Source organism: Ovis canadensis, chromosome 17 (assembly GCF_042477335.2).
Source record: "Ovis canadensis isolate MfBH-ARS-UI-01 breed Bighorn chromosome 17, ARS-UI_OviCan_v2, whole genome shotgun sequence".
NCBI classification, from domain to species: Eukaryota; Metazoa; Chordata; class Mammalia; order Artiodactyla; family Bovidae; genus Ovis; species Ovis canadensis.
This window is the reverse complement of record NC_091261.1, coordinates 64391916-64405771: the sequence shown is the minus strand read 5'-3', so window position 1 is coordinate 64405771 and position 13856 is coordinate 64391916. Positions and strand designations below refer to the sequence as shown.

At 44.0% G+C, this 13856-nt stretch overlaps 2 protein-coding genes across 3 annotated transcripts in view; one reads left to right on the top strand and one right to left on the bottom strand.

Annotated features, from left to right (window-relative positions):
• Nucleotides 1-13856, bottom strand: part of IFT81 (intraflagellar transport 81) — a 154536-nt gene that overhangs the window by 130727 nt on the left and 9953 nt on the right. The gene's annotated exons all lie outside the window — the stretch shown is intronic.
• The window catches only part of P2RX7 (purinergic receptor P2X 7), a 54543-nt gene continuing 49254 nt past the window's right edge, over nucleotides 8568-13856 (top strand). For both annotated transcript variants that reach the window (XM_069557823.1, XM_069557825.1), the window contains exon 1: nucleotides 8568-8826. In XM_069557823.1, coding sequence (XP_069413924.1) covers nucleotides 8702-8826 — 125 coding nt within the window. In that variant the 5' untranslated portion in view covers nucleotides 8568-8701. The remainder of the gene's footprint in view (nucleotides 8827-13856) is intronic.

Genomic DNA, 13856 nt, shown 5'->3' with positions numbered 1-13856 from the left:
AGAGAAAAATATGTAACATGGGATTTCATGAAAAAAAAAACACACACACACACAAAAAAACCCCAAGCAGTTGTAAATAGGTCAGGCTTTTTGGACTCCAGAATTAACGAAGAATTCTCTGTTCAGGGTCACTCCAGGGACCCTTAGAGCTGGTGGGTCTTCATGCCACAGTCCCACACTCATCTTCTCTCTGCTTTCTCTCTGTCTCTCGACTTCTACTTTTCATTTCATGTCCTAAATTTCCATCTATGCAGCATAACCTTATTCAGTGTTTCCCTCTGTTCTCTGTAACAGAATGCCCTTCTGGGATGAACGGTTTTTATCTCTGCTTTAATGAGAGAGAAGGTAACTCATTGATACAAGGGAAGTATTTCCCCTCCTGAGGGTGAAATATTCAGCTTTGGGGTTAAAAAAGAGAAGCTTTCATGTGGATATCCTATTAAGTTGAAAAAAAAAAAAACTTGGTTTCTAAAAAAATTAAACATGCAATTATCATGATCTAGCAATTTCACTTCTGGCCATATACCCTAAAGAACTGAAAAGAGAGACATGACCAGAAATTTGTACAACCATGTTCAGAGCAAGACTTTTCACAATAGCTAAAAAGGTGGAAACAGCCTAAATGTCCACTGGCGGGTGACTGGATAAATAAAATATACAAAGAGAGAGACAGAATTATTCACATTTTAAAAGGGATGAAACTTTAAAAAAACTGAAGTATAGCTGATTTATAACATGTGTTAGTTTCTGGTGTACAGCAAAGTAATTCAGGTTACACACAAAGATTATATATATATATATATATATATACATCTACTTAAACCCAGGTGATTGGCCCGAGCTGCTCATGGTCATTTCTTCTCTCTTGTCAGTAAAGGAACAGGTGTGTAACTAACTTCTTTTAGTAGAAGGTAGAGTAAGGTGGGGATAAGGGCTCTGGAAAAGATTTTTCCATGAAAGAGACAAAGAATCGATCTTCTTTCTGAAAAGTGAAAGTGTTAGTCGCTTAGTCATGTTCGACTCTTTGTGACCCCATGGACTACAGTCAGCCAGGCTCGTCTGTCCTTGGAATCCTCCAGGCAAGAATACTGGAGTGGGTTGCCATCTCCTTCTCTAGGGGATGATATTGGATATTCCCAACCCAGGGATCAAACCAGGGTCTCCTGCATTTCAGGCAGACTCATTATCGTCTGACCCACCAGGGAGACCCCTTCTTTCTGAGGATAAACCCAGCAACACAGATCGTAGGGCAGAGATGTACAAAGAACCTTGATGATGTTACCAAGCCACAAAATCAACCCATTCTGAAATTTGTCTTCCCTCTCAATACCCTATTACATGAGATAATAATTTATTTCATATGAAGCCAGTTTGAGTCAAACATTCTATTTCTTTCACATAAAAATCACCCTAAATGACATAATTTTTAACTCCCAGCAAAAGATCAGCCCTGGATCAATGTACATATCCTTCTGTACTGTGTTCATACCTGTCCTGCTAAGACTGGTGGAGAAAACAATGGGCCATGGTCTTGAAGAAACCCTACACACCTCTCTCCCATCCACCATTAGAAGAATGCCAATTTTCCACACCCTTTCCCTATCCTCTGTGTTTAGGTTTACAGAACATATCAGTTATCACTTGAATTGGCCAGCTCTTAAAATTAAATATAAATATAAATTTATTTATTTATTTATTTACTTGGCTGCATCAGATCTTAGTTGCACCATGTGGGATCTAGTGCCCTGACCAGGGATCAAATCTGGGTCTCCTGCACTGGGTGCAGCTACTGGACCACCAGGGAAGTCCCTGAAGTGGCCAGTTCTTGACTAGGAAATGGGTTTTAAAAGATCCCAAGAAGAGCATGCATATTTGGCTTGGAGAGAAGATCTTGGGATAAAAGAAATCCAACACCCATGAGAAGGATGCAGGAATTACACCCAGAATAAACTGAGTGAACCAAGTCATTCTTAGGGCTCTGGTTGAGTTAGGGGGAAATGAGGAAGCTTCTTGCCCTGCACTCTGGGCTAGCAAAGGATACAAGCCCCAGCAGAAGAGTCAGTTTGGTGGAATGAGAGGCAGAGATGTAGCTTTGCTCGTGTGTCTGGAACAAATGTCGAAGACCAGGATAAAGGCAGTAGATATCAATGATTACAAATGCTAAAACTATCTGAGCCACTTGGCAAGCACTGGTTGGTCTCTGGGTGTGGAGTTGGGAGGTGAATCTTCTAGATGGGAAGGCCGCCAGGCCTTTATCATAATTTTAGTCAATGTAGACTGTTGCAATAAGACATTCATAGTCCTTGATTCTCAATACTACCTTGGAACTCCTGTTTTCCTTGTTAGCTCTCTTCTGGTTACCATAGCAACTGTTTTGAATCTTCTAGCTCACAGAACCTCCTACTATCTGCCTCCCATTCTCTCGCATCCTATTCTCTCTGCCTATTTCATACAAAAAATAGATGCCATCTGACTGGGACTGCCCTGACCTTCCTCACTTACCTGCAACTGTACATCAGTTTCTCCTCTATTTCACAGATTAGTCAGCAGTGTGGTCTGATAAAACCTTATGGCAGTGGGAACGTTCTACATTTTCAATATGGCAGCCATTGGCCACATGTGGCTGTTGAGCACTTGAATTATGGCAAGTGAGATTGAGGAACTGAATTTTAAATTTCATTTGATTTTAATTAATTTAAATTTAAACAGCCATGCATGGCTCCTGGCCACCATATTAGACAACACCATCTTAGTGTAACTCAGAGAAAAACATTGTCAAATAAGAGGGCACTAGGACTTCTCCTAACTCCGTGACATCCCTGAGCAGCAGACTCTTGACCAACTTATGAGAATATGAATTGGGGGATAAGAAGGAAGGAAGTGAGGGTTAGAGAGGCAGGTTCACAGGAAACCGCCATGGAGAAATACAGGTAAAATAAATATCATTTTGATGTGCTGCTTTTAGTAGCTCCAGTTACCAGGAAAGAAACCACTGTGAATCCTGGCTAAAACATTGCATTCCTGAAGGAGAGTAAGAGGCTTGCCTCATCATCTTATCATCTATTATCACTGCAAATCCATGCTAGACTTGACACTAAGGCAAAGTTTGAGTGGGAGAAATAACCAAGCACCAGCCGGCTGCCAGTGAGGTGTAGTTATCAGTTATTTCAAACAACAAAACAACCAGCCAATTATCTTTGCGTTTCTACCATAACACAAAATGTGTGTAACATGAACAGAATGGTGGCTTGATGATCTCTTTTGTGTAGCCAATTCTGTTCACTTTTGATGATTATATCACATTTCAAACAGCTGCACATCTTTTTTAATATGAAAGGTTAGAATACCACACCCCTTTCCCACTGCCGACCTCCTCTAAATGGCTGGCCAAATGCTCTGAGATCACATTTTTTAGTAATTTCTTTCTCCTCTGATTGTAAATGCTTTTTATCATACACTAAGTTCCTGCCTATTCTGTGTTTAATACTTGACTCTATTCTGTTCCATTAATTTACCTGTCAGCCTCCTAACTAGTGCCCTTTAATCCTGCAGCATTATAATTGCTCTTAATATCTCCTGTGGCCACTGGCTTGTGAACTGCTCTCCTTGCCTTCAGAGTGCATGCACGCCCTTGGTCGTCTTCTCCTTCCCTGATGCCTCTGCTGAGTCTCCATGGTATTGGGTTATTTGGGGATCTGTCCTCAGCCCCCCTCTATGTCACAATGCCCCCTCTCTGGGCTGAATGCCTGCCTCCACTCTTGCCCCTTCTATCCACTTTCCACAGTGCAGCCAGAGTGATTTTACTAAAGTGAAAACAAGATCATGTCACAGCACTGAAATTGACCTATCGCTCTAAGAATAAATTTCTGACTCCTTAACAACAGTAAAGAAGGCTGAAATAGACCGGTTTTCCCAAAGTAGACCCTGAGACAGGATCTGGGTGAAAGTAGTTTATTTGGGATGTGAGCCCAGGAAGGGGAGCGGGGAAGTGGCATAGAGAAAGAAGGGAAGGTAGCCAATACCCTAAGATTCACTCCCCTGGAATTCTGGAGTTGGGCACTGATCTGGGCTTTCACTTGAATGTGAAAGTGAAAGTCGCTCAGTAGTGTCTGACTCTTTGCAACACCATGGACTATATAGTTCATGGAAATCTTCAGGCCAGAATACTGGAGTCGGTAGCGTTTCCCTTCTCCAAGGGATCTTCCCAACCCAGGGATCAAACCCAGGTCTCTCGCATTGCAGGCGGATTCTTTACCAGCTGAGCCGAAAGGGAAACCCAAGAGTACTTGAGTGGGTAGCCTATCCCTTCTCCAGTGGATCTTCCTGACCCAGGAATCGAACTGGGGTCTCCTGCATTGCAGGTGGATTCTTTACCAACTGAGCTATCAGGGAAGCCATCACTTGAATGGTGGACCTCTAACCATGATAGCCTCTGAGAAGCAGAGATGGCCAGAGTTTAGAGAGAGACACAATGGGTGGAAAGAGAGAAATGCAGAGGGGGGAACATCACAGCTTTAGACAAATTGGAAGAGCAACCTCAGCACAGGACATTTTTTTCCCTATTCTCCTGATAGGTTCTCACCATTTGGGGCCACATTTATGCATTTCAGTTCTGTGAGATAACAGTGTTTCCTAGAAACAACAACAGCAACAACAACAAAACCTTCTTTTTTTTCCGAAGGAAGTCATTTGATTTTCTGATTCTGTAACCAGAAACACACACACCCTTGACTAAGAGAAATTCACGCAAGCCCTCCGGCCTCGGTTTCACTCAAGACCTAAGCTCCTACTTCACAAGGCAACAGACCACTGTAGCTCATCTCTACTGTCTCCACTCTCATTAATTGTTATTTGCTCTATTATTTCATGGGAAAGTATCCCATTTTGAAGTTGTGATTTGAAGGATCTGTGGTATATTTGGATCTGGAGTTTCATAGACTACAGATGTGGAATTCCAAAGGCAAGTTTGGTCTGGAGATACAATTTTTTTTTTTCATTTATTTAGTATTTATTTTAAATTGTTTCAACTTAGTTTATTTAGGGGATTCGTTTTCACTTCTCAACAGATTATGTATTTCTCAGTTGCTTCTTCATCTGAATTAGCTCATCTAGTTCTGAATGGTTATTGAGTGTCATCTTGATTAGCCAACCATCTTCACCACAAAATGCGATGACAAGCCCTGGATTTTTGGCAAGAGCTTCATTCGTTTCAGTGGTTTCTCCCCCTTCCCCATAGCGGCGGTGGTCTGCGCCCCGCGCCGGGTCCTTCTGTTCAGAGAATGAGAGAGAAAAGAGAGCGGCTCCCGGCCAAGCAAGCGCGGCCGGGGGAGCGAAGAGGAAGGAGCTAGGGCTGCCGCAAGGCGGGAAGGAGGGAAGACGGCAGGCGGCTCGGGCCGATGCCTTCTGCCGCCGCCGCCGCCGCCGCCGCCGCCGGGGCTGCTACTGCTGCTGCTGCCACGTGTCCGCCTCCTCCCGCCGCTGCTCTGAGCCCCAGACCCCGCCGCAGCTCCTGGAGATACAATTTTAAAAATCTGTCAGTGTTTTGTTTTGTTTTGGTAAGGCAATGCATATATAGGGTGGAGAAAACTTTACAGAAATGTAATAAGTAAGTCTCTCGACAAGGACAGTTCCCTGGAAACCATCTTATATCGGTTCAGACATGGCCAACTGCATGGACATGAGACCTGTACAGTCACATAGGAACCTAGGCTTAGAACAGATCTGAGCTTGGATTGATGCCCTGCAGATGCCATCTTGAAATTCTTCATTTTTGAATAAGGGAACTTACATTTTAAATTTGCACTGCCTCTCCCCAAGTTAGGCAGGAGGACCTGTTTCTAGCTATATATCTCAGAATTAAGCAAATAATAGACATATTTGCTCCTCTCACCCTCCCCCCACTTTTTTTTTTTAGCTTTTGGTGATTCTTAAAACAATATGTGTGAATTAAATTTTCCAGAGAGAAGATGCAAATGTTATCAATACTCTTCACTAAATATTTCTGCTTCTATTTCTGGGCACATGAGGGATATAGAGTGAGACTGAATTTTCTGGTTCCCCAGTGGTTGGATGGGGTCAAGCAAGCATTTAAATGCTCATTCAAGAGTTTGAGGTACTGCTGCTGCTAAGTCGCTTCAGTCATGTCCGACTCTGTGCAACCACACAGACAGCAGCCCATCAGGCTCCCCTGTCCCTGGGATTCTCCAGGCCAGAACCAGAGTGGGTAGTCTTTCCCTTCTCTAGGCGATCTTCCCAACCCAGGGATCAAACTGGGGTCTCCTGCATTGCAGGCAGATTCTTTACCAACTGAGTTATCAGGGAAGCCCAAGACCGAGAGCAGCCAAGTTTAAAAAAATTATTAATTTTAAAAAGAAGCTAGATAATTAGTCCCTCGTCCCTCAGCACCTGTGCTCTAACCATCAAGCTTTACTGTGGATCTCCTCTTCACACAGATGAAGATAACTGTATTATTCAGTCCTGGCAGGAAAGCAGTGATGTACTTACTGATGTACTCCAGTAGGATAACTAATGACGGGACCATTTATGGAGGTGTGGGCAGAGTTCAGAGAAACCAGTAAGGGATGGCGAGCCCCCTGGGGCTGGCAACCAAATCTGAGCCTGAAGGGGAAAGGAGGGAGTGGTGCCCAGAAGCCCTACCATGTGCAGTTGGGTGGAGAGAAGCCAAGGAGACACATATCTAACCTCACTGTCCTCCTGTTCTCCTGCCTCTTGAACTGGAAGCTGGGAGGTAAGGGAGTCCCTGACACAGCAGGTGAGAAAGTAAAAATCAGCTCAGATTGGAAAAGTAAAAATCTGCCTGGCTACTTAGCAGGCAGGAAGAGCAGAAATGGATAAATTCCACTGCAAAGGGAACAAGAAACAGCATTTCTGTATAGCTACAAGGTGATAATGGAGAAGGGAATGGCAACCCACTCCAGTATTCTTGCCTGGAGAATTCCATGGACAGAGGGGCCTGGCAGGCTACAGTCCATGGGGTCACAAAGAGTCGTACATGACTGAAGTGACTTAGCATGCACAAGGTAATAATACTCCCCATCTTTGAGTGAGTGGCTGCTGCTTTGTTACTCACTGAGAAACGTCATCCTCTAAAATTACAGACAATCAGAAACTTTGCTCTTTGAAATTACATCAGTAAGAATGAAATGTTCCTGGGATTTCACTGGTGGTCCAGAGGTTAAGAATCCGCCTTGTAATAATGCAGGGGACGTGAGTTGGATCCCTGGCTGGGGAACTAAAATCCCACATGCCTCGGGGCAACTAAGCCTGTGTGCTGCAGTGAGTGAGCCTGAGTGCTCTAGAGCCCATGCACCACGTTTAGAGAGTCCATGCGTCGCAATGAAAGATCCTCCATGATGCAACGAAGATCCTGCGTGCTGCAACTGAGACCCAACACAGCCAAATAAATAAATATTTTAAAAAATTAAAAAGGATGAAAGTTCCTGTTTTGCCTGGAAAACCTGAGTCATCTTGACACAGAAAGGCAGCCTCGATTTGCAGCTCAGGTGCAGAACTTTCGATGAAGGGTTTCTGGAAAAAACAATTGACATCTATCTTAGCTTTATTGCTTCCAAGGAAACAGGGCCTTGGGTCCATTTTGCAATCCAGGTCTGAAGTTGGCCGTTTTATATAACCCTGCTTTGCTCTGAGCCTGTGAAAACTTGTGCATGCTCATGCTCAGTTGCTCAGTCACGTCTAACGCTTTGCAAACCCACGGGCTGTAGCCTGCCAGGCTCCTCTGTCCATGGGATTTTCCAGGCAAGAATACTGGAGTCGGTTGCCATGCCCTTCTCCAGGGGATCTTACCAAATCCAGGGTCAAACCCTGTGGCTCCTGCATTGGCAGGTAGGTTCTTTACTACTGAGCCACCTGGGAAACTTGCTTTCATTTCAATTTGATCTAAACTCCACCTTTCCCAGAATCTGATGAGAACTCCATCTCTTTGATTGGTAATGTGCATACCCTCATCGAATGGATTAATAAATCTAATTTTGTTGGATGGCAACAAAATTAGGCTGACTGGGTATGTCATGGGTTGACCTACCCATAAAGCAGGGTGGAAAGTGGATCTAGAGGGTTGGCAGGAAATATTCCCCATAGAAATAAAGTCCTCTCCCAAACCCAGCCCCCAGCAAAACAGAACAGAGTGTTGTAAAGATGTGAGGGAGGGAGGAATGGGGAGACCTTCATTCATCCAGTGTTCACATACATCTGGGACTGAATAAAGGGTTCTAGAAATGAACTGATCTGTCTCTGAGTGGGCCTTGAGGCAAAGGAAGGATCTGGGCTCTTTACTAAAACACAGTGGAAGCACTGGGTCTCCTGACATTTAAAGGGCTGTCCCTTTACCCCAGCTGAAATGAACCAAAAAATAGTGAAAGGAAAAAGGGGATAAGGCAGAATTCTTAAAATGCCCTTCCTTTGAACACCATCTTTGTGCAGGAATCTGGGGGAGGCCGGCTGGGGCGTGGACATCCATAGCACTTAGCTTTACTTGTTTATTCCCTGGCACTTCTGGGGCCATTGCCAGGACCCGCCCCCTCTCTGCCGTCATTGGAGGAACTCAAAGCCTTCTGCTAAGAATCCGGACATTTCACTCTCCTCTTCCTGGAGGGTCTGCTGTGGCCAGAACTGGGAGGGTTGAGCCCTGGTCCAGCCCTGAGTGGAGAGCGAGCCTCTCACCATGACAGCCTGCTGCAGCTGGAATGATGTTTTCCAGTATGAGACAGACAAAATCATCTGGATCCAAAGCAAGACTTATGGTACCATTAAATGGTTCTTCCACGTGGTGCTCTTTTCTTACATTGGGTAAGTAGGGTATGGGGATGACCCTAAGTCTCTGCAGTGGCTAGCAGTACAGAAAACCTCAAGGTTCAGCTTCTGAGGCACATCCTGAATCCCTTGAGGTTTTAAAATCTGAGATGTGAGGCTGACAGCCAGCTGCGGAGGAGTGGGAGTTGAGGGAGGAAGCAGCAGGCAAGAGGAAGCAGTGCAAGTCAGCTGCAAGAAGAAGCCATGGGAAGGGAGGGTGACACTTTGGGTTCTAACCCAGGCCTGCTGGGGCAAGCTGGGCCAGGGCATGCCTGGGGAAGGTGGGAAAATGCAGGGGAACACCCTGGATTCCAGCAGAGGAATCAAGGATTCAGGGTGCGCCTGGTATAAGGCTGGCATCTATGTGAGTCATCACCACTTCAGGGAGGAATAGGATCAGACCTGTAAATTCACTTTAGGCCCTCCCAGGTGTCAAGAAGACCTTTGATTTTTTTTGTTTTAATCTTATTGAGGTATAATTCACATACCAAACAAGTCACTCATTTAAAGTGTATAATTCAGTAATTCTTAGTATAGTCAGAGTTGTGCAACCATCACCATAATCGATTTCAGAATATTTTCATCACTTCAAAAACACCACTCCCACATCCCTTAACCATCACTTTCATCCATCTATTTCCCTGAAGCTCTAGGCACCCACTATTGTATTTTCAGTCTCTATGGATCTGTCTATTCTGGATATTTCATATAAATGGAATCATGCAATATGTGGTCCTCTGTGTCTGGCTTCTTCTACTTAGCATTGTGTTTTCAAGGTTCATCCATGCTGGAACATATATCTTTACTGCATTCCCTTTTTTGGCTGAGTAATACTTCATTATATGGATATACCACTGTGGGGTGGAAATCTGAATTGTCTCCAGTTTCAGGCTATGATGAATGATGTGCTATGAATGTTTGTGTATGAACATGTCTTCAGTTTTCTTGGGTATGTACCTATGAATGGAATTGGTGGATCCTTCGATAAACTCTATTTTTAACCTTTTGAGAAACTGCCCAGTTGTGTTTCACAGTGGCTGCACCATTTCGTATTCCCACCAACAATGTATGTTCCATTTTCCCCACATCCTCATCATTACTTGATAGTGTCTGTCTTTTGGAGTATAGGCATCCTAGTGAGTGATTAACTCATTGTGATTTTTAAAAATAATTTATTTTATTGTTATTTTTGGTTGTGCTGGGTCTCCATTGCTGCGAGCAGACTTTCTTACTGCACTGGCTTCTATTGTTGCAGAGCACAAGCTCATGGGCTTCAGCAATTGTGGCTCATGGGCTCAGCAGTTGTGGCCCATTGGCTTAGTTGCTCTGCAGCATGTGGACTCTTCCCAGACTAGTGATTGAACCATGTCCCCTGCATTGGCAGACAGATTCTTATCCACTGCGCCACCAGTGAAGTCTTTGACTTTTGACTCATAATTCCCTAGTGGCTAAAGCCCCCTTGCTCTCTGTGATGGTGGTGGTGATGATGATAACTTGAATCTATTAGGGAGACAGTGTAGTTTACCAGTTAAAGGTTAAAGCAACTTATTTCATAAGCCTGGCTAAGTTTCCTTGACTAAGTCACTTAACCTCTCAGAGCTCGGTTTCTGCATCTGTGCATAGCACTGTTGTGATAATCACACAAGAAAAGGCCTGACAAGCCCTTATCGATGCCTAGCTTCACAAATAATAGCTCTTTTTTAAAAATAATCTTTTTGAATATAATAGGTACTTTCACAAACACTCTCTCCTTTGACTTTTAAAGTAACCATGCCCAAGCTTGGATTTGAGATCTGGAAATGTGGGTTCAAATATCCTTCACTTTGTTGAGCCTTGATTCCTCATCTGTAAAATGGGGATAATAGTTGTGAGAATGAAAAGAATTAATAAAATGTAAAACGGCTGTGAAAAATACTCAACATATGGCCAGGCCAAAGTGTTAGTTCTTCTTTTTAATAATATTACCAAGAATATCATTATTTGAGTCATATGTTTACTATTCAATAAATAATAAGCATGTATGTTAAAATTCTAAAATAAAACATACTACTTAGACCAGATATCACTGAACAGATAATAAAGAACATAGTCAGCAAATGCTCCCTTATGAGTCAATACATAGATCACAGGTCACAGTTCCACACTGTGATGCTGTTTCCCGGTATTCTTGGGTCTAGCACACAACGTCTTAAAAGCAGATTATTGTATATATAAGAACAGATTATTATGAGAACACCTTACAATGATAAATATTTTTCTTTCATATGGTGGGATTTTATCTTAAGAGCATTTAATTCCCGCAAGTTCAGCTGTACATGATCCACAGGAGCATGGAGAGAGAGCACAATTTATTTACTTTATTTTTTTTATTTAAATTTATTTATTTCAATTGGAGGCTAATTACTTTACAGTATTGTGGTGGCTTTTGCCATACATTCACATGAATCAGCCATGGGTGTACATGTGTTCCCCATCCTGACCCTCCCTATCACCTCCCTCCCCATCCCATCCCTCTAGGTCATCCCAGTGCACCAGCCCTGAGCACCCTGTCTCATGCATCGAACCTGGACTGGCTATCTGTTTCACATATGATAATATACATGTTTCAATGCTATTCTCTCAGATCATCCCACCCTCGCCTTCTCCCACAGTCCAAAAGACTGTTCTATACACCTGTGGAGACAGCACAATTTAAACAGTGCAATGAGTCAACAATTGGGTGCCCAGGACTAAGCTCGTGATGGGGTTCCCTCAGTCTCTGTTCCCACATGCTTCTCATAAGAGTGAGCATCTTGCCACTCTACCTGTGAATGTTTTCCACCCAAAACGTCCCCTAAAATAAGCCAACTCCTTCATCTTCACTGAGAGCAAAACTCAGAAAACAGCAGCTTGTTCCAGAGCTGAAGGGAAAACTGGCTCTGATGAACTCGTGGGGAGGTGGAAGATCTGTTTGCTATGCATTGTGGACAATTTAGGGTCTTACCTGATGGCTCAGCAGTAAAGAATCTCCCTGAAATGCAGGAGACCCAGGTTTGATCCCTGGGTTGGGAAGATCCCCTGGAGGAGGGCACGGCAACCTACTCCAATACCCTTGCCTAGAGAATTCCATGGACAGAGGAACCTGGTGGGCTGCAGTCCATAGGGTCACACAGAGTTGGACACGACTGAAGTGACTCAGCAGCAGCAGCAATAGCAGTGGACAATTCAAGGATTTACCACAGGCAACTTTAACAAGACACGATTTTTACCTAAGTGCTGACTTTCAAGATAACCCCCACATAAAATGCTTCTCCACTGTTTATATTTTAAAATATAAAACTGAAGAAAAAGTATTTCTGGCTTTGCTTTCTCCCCCGTCTGTGTTAACCGTATAGTTATTTACATCTCACTGAATGAAGCCCCATAGAACACCTGTCTCCAACCTTTTTGGCACAGGGACTCGTTTTGTGAAAGACAATTTTCCACGGATGAGGGGTGGGTGTGCGGGGTGGGAGGCTGTGTTTCAGGTGGTAATGCAAGCAATGGAGAACAGCAGATGAAGCTTCCTTTGCTGGCCCACAGCTCACCTCCTGCTGTGCGGCCCGCTTCCCAGCAGGCCACAGCAAGAATGGGTCAGTGGCCCAGGGTTTGGGGACCCTTGCCATAGAACATAGCTTGGAAAATGCTGCCTTACAATGTACTGTGAGGCCTCAAGTTGATATAACTGCAGCTAGGCCATCTGTGAAATGGGTAGACCCATGAGGCACAGGGATTGGGGGGAGGTAGTTGACATCAAATAATGTGGACCAGAGGTGGAAATCCAGACAGCTTTAGATAATACTCAGGATATATATAGCAACAGGGGGAGGATTCTGGTCATGAGGTCCTGGGTTCAGAGGCTGTCTACACTCTGGCTGAAAAGGCAAAGAGTCAGGATAATGAAAGAAGACAGGGAGGTACAAGGCAGGCAATAGAGGAAATAAGACAAGAGGCTGATCAACATCTCACAGTCCCTCACAACTGGGTTCAGATTTAGAATCAAAGGCAAGGGCTGTATCCACAGGCAAGATCGAGTAGCTCCAGATTCCAGGGCTCTGGGAGTGCGGGAGTGCGTGAAGAGGATACTGAATAGGACTGTGTTAGGCAGAATTGTTTGGCTACTAAATGACAGAAACCTAAGTCATGTTAGCCACCAAGCCACATAGGGGGATTTATTCTCACATAACTGGGCAGTGGAAGAGACGGAGCTGTCCTCAGACATGGATGGTTATAAAAGTTCAAGCTTTGTGAAATTGTGGGGGCTGGGTCTCTCTCCACACACTTTTTTTTCCCCCATTTATATTTCTCTCCCCACATCTTGGCTCTATTTCTTGAATAGGCTCTCTATGTAGCTAGATGTCACATTCATATCCCCACATCCTCCCCTTTTAGCAACCCCAGAGGAACAAACAAGTCTTTTCTGATAGCTCTGGCAAAAAATTCACAGAAAAGACTCTGATGGTTGTGCTGTGCTATGCTAAGTTGCTTCAGTCATGTCCGACTCTTTGCGACCTTATAAACTGTAGCCCGCCAGGCTTCACTGTCCATGGAATTTTCCAGGCAAGAATACTGGAGTGGGTTACCATTTTCTACTCCAGGGGATCCCAGAGGAAGCAGGAAAAGTGGGTGGAAGGAAGAGACAGACAAAAACCAAATAGCCACTACAGGTCTTTCCAAAAGCCAGGTATTCCAGGGACTTCTGAAGGCTACAGGTCTATCCCTGGCTTGTCTCAACCCACCACGTGGGCTGTGGAGACTCCACCCCAAATTATTATCAAGGCTGGGACATTGGTATTCTCAACAAAAAAGTGCCTCTGAGAATCAGCTCCTGGTTTTCCAAGACTCTGTTTCATCTTCTGGCCTCAATGAGATAGGAAGAATGGGATAATGATGACTACACTCCAGGAAAAATGAGATTCAAACACCTGAATGACAATAAAGATAACTTCTTTCTACTGTTAGCTTTATTTATATCATCTCATTTGATGTGCTGGGACTTAAGTATTCTC